Source organism: Pecten maximus, chromosome 4, assembly GCF_902652985.1.
Source record: "Pecten maximus chromosome 4, xPecMax1.1, whole genome shotgun sequence".
NCBI classification, from domain to species: Eukaryota; Metazoa; Mollusca; class Bivalvia; order Pectinida; family Pectinidae; genus Pecten; species Pecten maximus.
In genome coordinates, this window is record NC_047018.1 from 26,996,795 (window position 1) to 27,011,740 (window position 14,946).

Sequence of the window (14,946 nt, forward strand, 5' to 3'; positions counted from 1 at the left end):
TGGGCAAATATATTCTGGTTAGTTTCGTAATCTGTTATTTCCGCAATGCTTGAAAATATATGTTTACATAGAAAAACATTTCCTGTTCAATTTAAATAACATTTTTTGCTGTAATTTTGATGTATTGATATATAAATTCAAAGTCAACCATTTTCAATAATTATTCGAAATCAATTTCCAAGTATAATAATGATAGCTCTACATGTAAAATTCCAAGATGGAAACACCTACGTTGTTGGGGGAAATGTAAAGATAAAATTTTAGTGTTCTGAGGCGAAATAAGAAGTTCATGGCAACGTGACTCTCTGTATATGGAGATAATGATGTATTTATTTCGAGTAAATCATCTTAGATGACTGTTAACAATGCAACCGTTCAATTTAGCCAGTGTTTTACGACGTCCGGGTTTACTGTACAAGCACCTTGTTCAGTCCTTCAGGAATATACAACATGATTGTACTTCATTCAACATCAAACGCGTGGCACTTGTTTCAAAGATGACAAGATATGAGTTTTTAAAATCTACATATAAAGATTTAAGCGAAGGAGAATTGAAAAAACACGTAAGAATCTACAGCATAAATCAGTTTACTGAAACATGGTATTTTCTTTAACATTATCCTGATGGTTAATTCAGTACATCTACAATACATTTATATGATTTGATAAAAAGGTATTCAAAAACCTTTTTTTTATTTTTCAGTTGGATAGCATTAGGTCTGATTATGAATCCCTTCATCAACTCCATGTAAACCATTACAAATGTGTTGACTTGATACACAGAATTTTGAAGTGAGTAGAGATAAAGAGTATGTACAAGAATCATAGAGATACAGTATAGATTATGTACTAAGCCTTAGTATTTGCTTTTTGAATGTTATTTCAAAGGCTGTAAGTGACAGTACAACTAACCACCCGAATCGGAATGCAATGGCCCGAAAAAAGACCAATTATCATTTATTGTGTTTTTCTTGTTGCATAGATAACTTCGCTTATTATTACCCAAAACATGTTATATTTAATGCAAGAATACATTATTTACTAATTATAAGCGGTAAAATAGATAAAGATAAATGTTGTATTTTTTTTCTTTATCGCTCCATTGCGCACTGATTAGGGTGATTAGACCACCCGCGACCTACATAATTAGCAATATGGCGTCGAGTCAAGTGTGAGATTTTGACTCAGCAGAAAACGAGGGTCTATAAGGACGGAATATAACACCGATTTGGAACTAAATTGGGCTTTTGGGGTAAATAAATAATTGATTTATCCATATAAGTAAGGTAAGTGTAATGTCACGCCCGATTTTATTGTGTTTGCACCAAAATCTTAGCGACACTGTTCCACATTTTCATATAGTAGTGCGCTCTGGCCCTACACCTGACATGTTGTCAGGGCCAGAGGAAACTCGGCTAGTCCTATAAATAAGCATTATGATTGGGTACAAATCCCTGAAATTTATGTCTAGCTTATATGTAATGTGCATGTTGTTAGTTATAAGTTTTTGTGGAAAGATATACCACATCATAGATAATTTAGTAGAACTATCTGTAATCAACCTTTAATACTGCATATCTTTAAGATCATAATAATATTGATTGACAGTTATAATAGATTCATTCTGCTACTGAAATTAGTTTTAAACTGAAATTACCAGGAGCATAGTTAATTTTGACTTTTCGCTGGTAATTCGCTGGTATAAGGGCCTCGAAGTAAGTAAATAAACTTAAATAGACTTATAAATAATCATAATTGTTCAAATTCAAACACAAAAATGGTTAACTGCTGGAATTAATGATATTTAGTTTGGCTTGATTGTATGGTAATCAATTGTATACATTTGTAGTACCTGTGTACATAAGATTATAGAGTACATGTACACTGAATTCATTTCATCATCACAGACAGCATAGTATAGAGACCAGGGTTGTGAACAGATTCCAGTATAATGAGGAGGTTGTTAACTGGGCAGATTTGATCGTCACTGCTGGCGGCGACGGCACATACCTGTTGGCAGCCAGTAAGATCAAAGTCAAGGACAAACCGATCATAGGAATTAATACCGACCCTAAAAGGTTAGTTTTATTGAAAGAATTTTGCAACAATTCTCACGTTTCTCTCCATTTACGATCTGTGTTAGATAACACTTTGTTTGTTAAAGCTATTAAAAGTTCTATAATACTCATTGAAATTAGTTTGACTGCAAGATGTATAAGATTCAGTACCTTTAGTACATGGAATTGATATTCAGATCAGGGTAAACAACCATAACTCGCAATTAGTGTACTTTAAGGGTAAAAATCAATGTATATTCGTCCTGATGAAGCCAGAGTAGGGGAAACATGTAGACATGCAGCATATAATAAATTGAAGAAACCATAATCTGTAGCTGTTGTTGTTGTTTACCCTGATCTGATTACCGGTACGCTACGACACAGCCACCCTGCATACCCCCGGGTATCCAGCTACAGTGTATAGGAGACATACATATCCACACTAGTAAAAACCAAGGTGTTGGCTCTACTCCCTGTACGTTTTGGAATTGATATTTTGATGTATCTAATGTTTATACATGATGTTTATATTAATTTAATTTAATTAATTTATGATTTTTATGTAATTGAATTCAAATTTTAAACTTTATATCGGTGTTACAGATCAGAAGGATATTTGTGTCTCTCAAAAAAGCAGTTTCCTGCAGAAAACTTTGGAGAAGCAGTGAAACGCATCCTCGAAGGGAAATTCAAGTAAGTTCCTTGACTAATATTTACATAACTTACTTATATAAAATGTAATCACTAATTGATATGTATTTGTTACTGATTGCATATCAGACAGCAAGGGATACCATTGTCCCATATAGTTGTTTGGGGTAGTTGTGTTTTTTTGTTTGTTTGCTGAGTTTATGCAAGTACATGTAAAATGATAATAATATAAGTTTAATAAACTTATTCAAATATTTTTTTCAGATACATATCTATACTACAAAAAGTTAAATGACGAAAACATTGTTTTCACTGCACTTTTACTGATGTTTCTCTATTTTTCACATACATTTATTGTATATAAAAATGAAACATAACCTTTTTCTGAATATTCAATGTTGTTGTGTTTTAGATGGAAGTGGCGCCACCGTATTCGTGTTACTATGTCAGGCTTCCACCAAAATGACGAGCCTGTTGCTATTCATGACCAGCAACTTTTGTACCCTGAATACAGGTTTGAGGAGCACATCAAGGAGGCTGAATCTCATTTCGGGGAGGAGCTTGAGCAGAGGCTACACATTCAAGAAATGCCACCCCGGGTACTTCCCATCTTAGCTTTAAATGAAGTCTTCATTGGTGAGGCTCTGTCAGCAAGGTGAGGGTATGATTGAAACTAGTTTGCATCTTGTCTCTGATGCCATTGCCATGTGTTGATATGAAGAGTTGGCGAGTAACCCTTCTGAAAGTCTGATATAAAAATTTTACTGTGATGTTTGGATAAGTTCATTAGATAAATATTAAAATAAAGTCCAAAGTGAAGTGGACGGCAGAATGATATGATGTGATCTTCATGTTCAACCTTGTGTGTAGGTATTAGCTTTACTGCATATATACATGTATAGACTTTCTTCATGCACTTTGCTTTCTTCTGTGAACAAATTCACACTTAATCATACCTATTAAAGAAATCAAAAAAATTAATAAATAAATGATCAAGCAATTTCAGAATTATACATTATACTAGTAAATTAGATTGGAAAAGAATAAACTGAAAATAAATACAAAATCTCACCTTAGTGCGATGGAAAGATAGACCGGGCTAAACTAACTCAAAAATAATTATACTTATTATTATAATACAATTATCCTCTCAACAACAATTTTGATTTAAAAATATGTTTTATATAATATTTATTATGTAGTTATTTATTTTGTTTATAGTTAAAGTTGAACAGGACTTTGAGCAACTCTTTTGTGCTGTTAACTTGTATTGTTTTACAGTTATATTAAGAATTGTGTGACTTAAACTGATAAACAATACTGCTGATGTGTATTTAAGGGTGTCTTATTATGAAATCAAGAGGGATGAAGAGCCCAGTATGAAACAGAAGAGTTCTGGGATCACTATATGTACAGGGACTGGCTCTACATCCTGGTTCTTCCATATAAACCATCTCCCAATAGAGGCTGTCAAAGATATACTTGAAATAAGTAGGTGTTCGTCCCACTCTCTACTGTCATTGATATACTCGGAATAAATAGGATACTTTAAATTAGCTGCAGCTAAATTGTCCAACCAGACAACCACAAAGTATGATTTAAAGATATTTCATGGTACATGTGTGTAAAACTATGTAAGACATGTACCAGGTGTTTGTTTCACTGGGGAACAGACAATCTTTCCATCGTTAAATGTAGGTAGTCTATTGAATTTTGGTTTGTTTACTTTTTTAAAAAATAATTCCAGTCAAATGATCTTCTAAACAAAGGAAAGAAAATAAAGAAAATATTTCACAATAATAACATCTTCAACTAACATTAAAAGAGTCACCATTTTCAAGAAAATCTCTTACTTTGATTGATTACAGCGAAGCGCCTGACCCATTGTGAAGTTGATCTAACTGATCAAAAGCTGATGAGTAAGGTTGCCTCAGAATTTAACAACTCACTCAAATTTTCTCCTGATGAACCTCGAATGGCTTACACAGTCCGAGATCCCATTGTGAATGGTAGGTGTACACAGATACTCGGAGATTTCAGCACAGTCAATTACCGTATTTATCAGACATTAAACCTATATCTGGTTATAAGTCTACCAATGTCTATTGGAGACCAGTTATAAAAACTAACTACTGCTCAAATAGTGCTCATTCATTGGTTTGAATTGAGTCAAAGTTTGTGTTGGTCCTTTGGGTTTATTTATGGATAAATATGATACAGTGAGTCAAAGTTTATTTGTTGGTCCCCAGGGATTATCACAGGATAAATACAGTACAGGGAGTCAATGTTTATGTGTTGGACCCTAGGCTTTATTTCAGGATAAATACGGTACAGTGAGTAAAAATTTTTGCATTGGTCCTCAGGGTTTATTACAGGATTAATATGATACAGTGAGTTAAAGTTTATTTTTTGGTACCCTGGGGTTCAAATAGTGCTCATTCATTGGTTTGAATTGAGTCAAAGTTTGTGTTGGTCATTTGGGTTTCTTTATGGATAAATATGATACAGTGAGTCAAAGTTTATTTGTTGGTCCCCTGGGTATATTACAGGATAAATATGGTACAGTGAATCAAAGTTTATGTGTTGGTCCCCTGGTTTAACCCACCATCATCAGATGGTGGGCTATTCAAATCGCCTTGCGTCTGTGGTCCGTAGTCCGTAGTCCGTCCCTCTGTCCGTCCGTAAACAATTTTTGTTATCGCTATTCCTGAGAAAGTACTGAAGGGATCTTTCTCAAATTTCATATGTAGGTTGCCCTTGGTCCCTAGTTATGCATATTGCATTTTGGGACAGATCGGAAAACAACATGGCCGACAGGCAGCCATCTTTGATTTTGACAATTGAAGTTTGTTATCGCTATTTCTGAGAAAGTACTGAAGGGATCTTTTTCAAATTTCCTATGTAGGTTGCCCTTGGTCCCTAGTTATGCATATTGAAGATTGTTATCGCTATTTCTGAGAAATTACTGATGGGATCTTTCTCAAATTTCATATGTAGGTTGCCCTTGGTCCCTAGTTATGCATATTGCATTTTGGGACGGATCGGAAAACAACATGGCCGACAAGCAGCCATCTTGGATTTTGACAATTGAAGTTTGTTATCACTATTTCTCAGAAAGTACTGAAGGGATCTTTCGCACATTTCATATGTAGGTTCCCCTTGGTCTGTAGTTATGCATATTGCATTTTGGGACAAATCGGAACCGACAGGCAGCCATCTTGGATTTTGACAATTGAAGTTTATTATCACTATTTCTCAGAAAGTCCTGCAGGGATCTTTCTCACATTTCATATGTAGTTTCCCCTTGGTCTGTAGTTATGCATGTTGCAATTTGGGACTGATTGGAAAACAACATGGCCAACAGACAGCCATCTTAGATTTTGACAATTGAAGTTTGTTATCGCTATTTCTGAGAAAGTACTGAAGGGATCTTTTTCAAATTTTATATGTAAGCTGCTGTTGGTCCCTAGTTATGCATATTGCATTTTGGTACAGATCGGAAAACAACATGGTCGACAGACAGCCATCTTGGATTTTGACAATTGAAGTTTGTTATCGCTATTTCTGAGAAAGTACTGAAGGGATCTTTCTGAAATTTGATATATAGGTTGCCCTTGGTCCCTAGTTCTGCATATCTCATTTTGGGACCAGTCGGATAACAACATGGCCAACAGACAGCCATCTTTGATTTTGACAACTGAAGTTTGTTATCGCTATTTTACGGAAGGTACTGAAGGGATCTTTCTCAATTTTCATATGTAGGTTCCCCTTGGTCCGTCATGTTGCATTTTTGGACCAACCTAAAAACATTGTCGACAGACAGCCATTATGGCTAAATCTCTAATTTCATATATAAGTTTCCCTTGTTTAAAAAAGCACTGGAGGGATGTTTCTCAATTTACACAGATTAGTAAGAGGAAGGGGGAAAAAAAGAGAAAAGATCAATCTGACATGGAACCTATAAAGATCATTCAATGGTGGGCGCCAAGATCCCTCTGGGATCTCTTGTTACTATATACAATTAACCAGGTAATGAATATGTATTAATTGGATTGTATTTTAAGTTGTCATTTCTAATGTTTTTTTTCTGAAAAAAATTATCCAATAGATAGTGCCACTTTACTGAGCAATGCAATGGTGTATAGTTAGCAGAACTTATTAAAATCAACCTTTTAACTAGAAAACTGAACTCAATAGATTCTGATCTGACAGTAAATATGATACTGGCTCATTTCAGGTGTATTTGATGCTATACGACAACAGAGAGGCTTTGCTACGAGGTATGTATATTCTAATGTATTCAATGGTACGGAAACATGGTATGTCTATACTGCATGATATATACATGTATGTACTTTATAATGTAACCACACTGAAAGTGCAGTATACCTGGTAACAAGTGGATACTTTATCTTGGAATACAGCCCCCATACATACATACATGTACATAGTTTATAGTAATAGCTGTTACACATGTATGGAAATGGTTCCGGACCTGCTGGCAGAAAACTGTATTGAAATCTCATAGCAAACACCATTCTTTCTCCCGTTGACATACAAATACGTAGTAATGTCAATGCACTATATAAGAAAGTCCATCCTTATTTTTTCATCATTGTTGGTTGTAAAAATGTTATCAAATGGAAAGGAGACGTTTTCTCCAACCCCTAGGGTACGACAGATTGCACACGCTAACCTTCTGAACCGGAAGTACTTTTTGAGTGATGTCACTAATAGTTCCCACGTTGTTATTTAATGTTAAATATGCGTATGAGACACAGAGTTTTATGAAATGACAAGATGTACTGTTGTTAACATCAGAATAGTATCACTGATACCTCATTTCAGTGCCTGTTTGAATAGATATTATGAATTAATTTTATACCTACATTTTTAGCCCACCATCATCAGATGGTGGGCTATTCAAATCGCCCTGCGTCCGTGGTCCGACGTCCGTCCCTCCGTCCGTCCCTCCGTCCCTCCGTCCGTAAACAATTCTTGTTATCGCTATTTCTCAGAAAGTACAGAAGGGATCTTTCTCAAATTTCATATATAGGTTCCCCTTGGTGCCTTGTTATGCATATTGCATTTTGAGACCTATCGGAAAACAACATGGCCGACAGGCAGCCATCTTGGATTTTGACAATTGAAGTTTGTTGTCCTTATTTCTCAGAAACTAATGAAGGGATCTTTCTGAAATTTCATATGTAGACTCCCCTTGGTGCCTAGTTATGCATATTGCATTTTGAGACCAATCGGAAAACAACATGGCCGACAGGCAGCCATCTTGGATTTTGACAATTGAAGTTTGTTATCGCTATTTCTCAAAAACTAATAAAGGGATCTTTCTGAAATTTCATATGTAGGTTCCTCTTGGTGCTTAGTTATGCATATTGCATTTGGAGACCAATCGGAAAACAACATGGCCGACAGGCAGCCATCTTGGATTTTGACAATTGAAGTTTGTTATCGCTATTTCTGAAAAAGTACTGAAGGGATCTTTCTCAAATTTCATATGTAGGTTCCTCCTGGTGCCAAGTTATGCATATTGCATTTTGAGACCAATCGGAAAACAACATGGCCGACAGGCAGCCATCTTGGATTTTGACAATTGAAGATTGTTATAGCTATTTCTCAGAAAATAATAAAGGGATCTTTCTCAAATTTCATATGTAGGTTCCCCTCGGTGCCTAGTTATGCATATTGCATTTTGAGACTAATCGGAAAACAACATGGCCGACAGGCAGCCATCTTAGATTTTGACAATTGAAACTTGTTATCGCTATTTCTCAGAAAATAATGAAGGGATCTTTCTGAAATTTCATATGTAGGTTCCCCTCAGTGCCTAGTTATGCATATTGCATTTCGAGACTAATCGGAAAACAACATGGCCGACAGGCAGCCATCTTGGATTTTGACAATTGAAGTTTGTTATCTCTATTTCTCAGAAAGTGCTGAAGGGATCTTTCTCAAATTTCATATGTAGGTTCCCCTCGGTGCCTAGTTATGCATATTGCATTTTGAGACTAATCGGAAAACAACATGGCCGACAGGCAGCCATCTTAGATTTTGACAATTGAAACTTGTTATCGCTATTTCTAAGAAAGTGCTTAAGAAATCTTTCTCCAATTTCATATGTAGGTTCCCCTCAGTGCCTAGTTACGCATATTGCATTTTGAGACTAATCGGATAAACAACATGGCCGACAGGCAGCCATCTTGGATTTTGACAATTGAAGTTTATTATCGCTATTTTTCAGAAAGTACTGAAGGGATCTTTCTCAAACTTTTTTGTAAGTTCCCCTTGGTCTGTAGTTCTGCATATTGCATCTTGGGACCAATAGGAAAACAACATGGCCGACAGGCAGTCATCTTGGATTTTGACAATTGAAGTTTGTTATCGCTATTTGTCAGAAATTGCTGAAAGGATCTTTCTTAAATTTTATTTGTAGGTTGCCCTCTGTGCCTAGTTATGCATATTGGATTTTGAGACCCGTCAGAAAACAACCTGGCCGACAGGCAGCCATCTTGTATTTTGACAATTGAAGTTTGTTATCGCTATTTTACAGAAGGTACTGAAGGGATCTTTCTCAAATTTCATATGTAAGTTCCCCTTGGTCCCTGGTGTTGCATTTTGGGACCAATCCGAAAACAACATGGCCGACAGACAGCCGTTATCGCTAAATCTTAAATTTTATATATAGGTTCCCCTTGTTTGAAAAGTACTAGAGGGCTGTTTCTGAATTTACACAGATAAGTAAGACTTAGAGGAAGGGAAAAGTAGAGAAAAGATCAATCTGACATGGAACCTATAAAGATCATTCAATGGTGGGCGCCAAGATCCCTCTGGGATCTCTTGTCTTGTGTAATGATATTGAGATGCATTTTTATACCACCGCAACGAAGTTAGGGGGGGTATACTGGAATCAGGTTGTCCGTCCGTCCGTCCGTCCGTCTGTCTGTAGACGCATTTTGTCCGGACAACTCCTCCTAAACCGATGGGCCAATTCCGATGAAACTTCACACAAATATTAATGATCATGTGTAGATGTGCATGCCACTTTATTTTTCTCAAAATTATGGTTGCTATGGCAACTGGTCACTATAAACAGGTTTTCCGATAAGAACCATAACTTTAAGTTTGTCCAGACAACTCCTCCTAAACCGAAGGGCCGATTTCAATTAAACTTCACCCAAATATAGAGGACCATGTGAAGATGTGCATGCCACTTTATTTTTCACAAAACTATGGTTGCTATGGCAACTGGTCACTATAAACAGGTTTTCCGATAAGAACCATAACTTTAAGTTTGTCCAGACAACTCCTCCTAAACCGAAGGGCTGATTTCAATGAAACTTCACACAAATATAGAGGACCATGTGAAGATGTGCATGCCACTTTCTTTTTTTTCAAAATTATGGTTGCTATGGCAACTGGTCACTATAAACAGGTTTTCTGATAAGAACCATAACTTTAAGTTTGTCCGGACAACTCCTCCAATACTGAAGGGCCGATTTCAGTGAAATTTCACACAAATATAGAGGACCATGTGTATAGATGTGCATGCCACTTTTTTTTTCTTCAAAATTATGGTTGCTATGGCAACTGGTCACTATATTACTGGGTTATCTTAATTAGCCTCTAATTAACAGTTCCAATTCACCATTGACTCGTGCAGATTGGGGGGGTATTCGTCAGCCATCCTGGCGACAGTTCTAGTTGGGGTAGTGATGGGTACTTCTTCAAAAGAGGATATTCATGTGCCGACCATGTGCATTTGTTCACAAACATACCTTGACCATAGATTTAATATGCAATTATTTGAAGTGTTGGAAGAAAATAATCATTCCCTACCAAAGGAGTGCGACATAGAAGTCTCAACCTTTTGGGAAATTGTTGAATGTTTAACCCTCGGCAAGCCTCGGGTTGAGATTTATTTGTCACACCCCAAGGCAGGGAAAGATTCTATTAATCTCCCTACTGTTGCATCATCTTTGTATGGCATTAAATGCTTTGTTGCCATAAATGACTAACTATGGTTACTGTAGTAAATTTTAATTACGTTATAATCTCTGTTTTAACCAGGATCAAGATCAACTCCCGAATGTGGGATGGCACACTTGTGATAGACGGAGATTCCTCCTTTCACTTCAATGATGGAGCTGTGGCTACTATGGAAATGCTGGAGTCTGATGCACTACTGACAATTACACTTGACTGAGGAGCAAACATTCTTATCAATTTATCTCAATTAAAAGTAATATATTTTAACTGAGAAAGATGGCTTTACTTTTCACTGTATCTTATATAGACAATTAAAGAAGAACTGAATATACCTTCACAGCTTGCATATGTAGTTGACTGAAGTTCATACATATGTTCATCAATGGAGCAATTTGTGAAGGAAGAAAGTGTCCATGACTATTATGTTACCTAGTACATGTACTAGTCATTGTTGTTACATGTATGCTTGTTAATAGGTACAAACACTATATATCCCCGGTAAACAGTGCTTTTTCTAAACGGACATTGAAATTTTACATTCTTTATCAATACATCTAGTTTGATATGTGGTACCCTTTAATAAAACTAGGAGTAATAACTGAAGGTTCATCACTTCAGCTTCATAAGCTCATTTATTCCAGGTGTGATCATCTTGAAAATAATTCTTTAAAACTTTAAGACATACCTCATAGAACATGTTTTGTTAGGACATTCCTTATTAGGATATGACTTATTATGGCATTCCTTATAAGGATATACCTTATTAAGACATGACTTATTAGGACATACCTTGTAAGAACATGACTAATTATAAAGATATGATTAATTAGGGCATTCCTTATTAAGACATATTTATTAGGACATACATTATTAGAACATAACTGATTAGGACATTCCTTATAAGGAGATACCTTACTAGAACATTCCTTATTAGGACATGGATTAGACTAACACTTTAAGAATCATAAATGAAGTCGGATAACATAAAACTTCCATGTAAAATAAACTACATAATGCATTTGTATTATTTTTGTTCGAATTGTAATTGGTGGAATAAAAAAAAATCATGTGTTGATTCTAAGTGTGAAATTGTGTGAAATCACCCACGAGTGAACACTGTTATATAATGTTGCCTACAGGTGAGCTTAGTCATATTACTTACATGTGAATGCTTTCATATATTACCTACAGCTGAGCTCTGTCATTTTGCCTAAGGGAGATAACTTTCATACATTGCCTTCATGTGAGCGCTGTATCATATTGTCTACAGGTGAGCTCTGTCTTATTGCTTACAGCAGAGCTATATGAAATTTTGTCCCCCTACAGATGGGCCCTGTCCTATTATATTGCTATTGTGAGCAATATAATATAACTTTACCTACAGGTGAGAAATATAATATAATATTACCTACAGGTGGGAAATGTAATGTTAAATAACCTACAGATGAAAAATATTATATACTATAAGTGCCTACAGGTGTGAAATGTAATATGACATTGCCTACAGGTGAGAAATGTAATATGACCTTGCCTACAGGTGAGAAATACAATGTTAGATTACCTACAAGTGAGAAATATTATATTATATTGCATACAGGTTAGAAATGAAGTATTATATTGCCTACAGGTTAGAAATGAAGTATTATAGTATAATACAGGTAGTATTTCCTACAGGAAAGAAATATATTATAATACTTTAGGTGAGCTGTCATTTTATATTGACTTCAGATGAGCACTAACATCAAATTACTTACAGGTGAGTAGTTTTGATTTAAATTGCCTTCAGTTGATGTTAACAAATAAATCCAGAAGAGTGTCAGTGCTTATATACAGTAGTATATATTTTCCTATACAATGCATTTTTTATAAATTGTGTCGGTGACGGGTGTCTGAATAGCTAAATATGCTATTTTCAATCAGTATTTACAATGAGACAATCTTGATTGATTACATATCTTGTGTCAGGATAACACAAGGTATACTACAATAAGATTTTATGTCATTAGCTACAAGGGTGATACTCAATGAATACAATTAACACTCGTGTTATTGTACACCAAATGATGTAGGGCAGTTTTAATTCATTGTTTTGTTGTTATTTTTACTTCAGTTTTAAATATTCTTTACAATGTTGTGGGTAACTTAATTTGAAAAGCATGACACTTTACAGATTGAATGTACATTTTGTATGTCATCACAAAATATGTTTTTTATTAATAATGATAATCATGCAAACTTTGTCATACTCCTGCTACAAATAGTAGGGGTTAACAGTATTGATGTTTGTGTGTACATTATGTATGTGTGTTTGTGGCAACTGTTTCTGGCACATATTTCCGTGTTATTGCCATTGGCTATTGTCCGGCGTCGTGCGCCGTCTCTCATTAACTATTTACATTTGCAACTTCTTTTCCAAAACCGCTGAACCAAATTCAATGAAATTTGGCAGGAAGCTTACAAGTCTAAATGGAATTCATTCTAACTTGGTCAACATTATCAGCATGGGATGACAGTTTGATGGTATGCACATGTTGACCCTGACTGACGCCCAGGGGCTGATGGGCAGGGCCATAAATGGTCAAATTAGCTGAAATTTCAAAAATTTTCTTCTCAAGACTGAAATAAAGTAGAATTAAATACTTTTCATAGGTGGAAGGGTCTCACATTGGCTCCTTTGGAGGAGGTAACCTTTACCGTAGTTCATATAGGGAAATCACATTTTTGACTATCATTTATGTCATTTCAATTGAAATTATCAGTTTTGGAAGGCAGTTTGCTGGTATGCAATTACTGGTCCCCAGGGGCTGATGGGCGGTGTCATAAAGTGTCAAATTCACAGAAATATTTCAAAACTCAGATGACTGTTAAGGCCCATGGTCTGATACTGACTAAATCTGATGCACTTTTTATACGCCTGACGAAAGATGGGACGTATTATGTTATCATGTTGGCGGACAGGCGGGCGGGTGGGTAACTCCAATACTACTCGACCCAGGCTCTCCATACTTGACACAAATATACATCATGATGAGCCGGAGTGTCGCATACCAAAATCATGCCCCTTACCCCCGTATTTGCGGAGTTATTCCCCTTTGATGATTTTACTTGTCCAGACCATAACTCCAATACTACTCGACCCAGGCTCTCCATACTTGACACAAATATACACGGAGTGTCGCATACCAAAATCATGCCCCTTACCCCCGTATTTGCGGAGTTATTCCCCTTTGATGATTTTACTTGTCCGGACCATAACTCCAATACTACCCGACCCATGCTCTCCATACTTGACACAAATATACATCTTGATGAGCCGGAGTGTCGCATACCAAAATCATGCCCCTTACCCCCTTATTTGTGGAGTTATTCCCCTTTGATGATTTTACTTCGGGCACATATGGTGTTGAGCTTTCTATACTTAACACAAATATACATCTAGATGAGCCGGAGTGTCACATACCAAAATTATGCCCCTTACCCCCTTATTAGCGGAGTTATTGCCCTTTGATGATTTTACTTATCCGGACCATAACTTCAATACTACCCGACCCAGGCTCTATATATTCTGTATATAAACATGTGAACTAATTTTTGTGTTGTTGTGTCTAAACCAAGGTTTCCCATATTTGCAACATATACATATATACATCTCATCATTTAAAGTTGCCCTTCGGTTTCAACTACACACCATTATGTGTATCAATATCTCCTTCCAACTTTGCAACAAAATGATACTTCATTTTAAGGCATTACAACCTGTGAAACTACCCCCTTCCAAGTGTCAAATATTGCGGCGGGCGTATGTTCAAGGTGGCCCTCCAACGGGCCCTTGTTACATCACATTAAATTGAATTTATGACAAAACTATAAAAAGAAATCATTGGTTTTATAGCTATTCTTGTCAAGCGTGTTATTTTTTTCTGTGGAGAGTAACTATTCTTATTTAATCCAGAGACCTAATTATGAAGACATATTGATTAAATGACATTTTAGTCTACATTATGTTGATGTTTGATGCCTAATTTGACCAGATGCTGATCAAGCTCCTACAGAACCACACTGGGGTCAGCTACATTGTAGTTGTATGGAAGACTTACCCTCTATACATGTCTTACTGACCCTTGAGGTTTTTAGTCCCCTACCAGTGAAACCAGTGAGGGGTGGGAAAGGGGGGCTATAAGTTTTTCCTGACTGTCTGTCAGTCCGTCCACACAAGTTCATCACACTTTTCTCA

At 36.0% G+C, this 14,946-nt stretch overlaps 1 protein-coding gene across 1 annotated transcript; it reads left to right on the forward strand.

Annotated features, from left to right (window-relative positions):
- The first annotated feature begins 202 nt into the window (after nt 1–202).
- Nucleotides 203–11,736, forward strand: LOC117325661 (NAD kinase 2, mitochondrial-like). The gene is made up of 9 exons (XM_033882063.1): nt 203–563; nt 704–792; nt 1,908–2,078; nt 2,661–2,750; nt 3,121–3,363; nt 4,048–4,199; nt 4,577–4,717; nt 6,946–6,988; nt 10,794–11,736. Exons 1-9 carry the CDS (start codon nt 366–368, stop codon nt 10,927–10,929), a joined length of 1,263 nt encoding a protein of 420 aa, XP_033737954.1. The 5' UTR covers nt 203–365; the 3' UTR covers nt 10,930–11,736.
- The last annotated feature ends 3,210 nt before the right edge of the window (nt 11,737–14,946 follow it).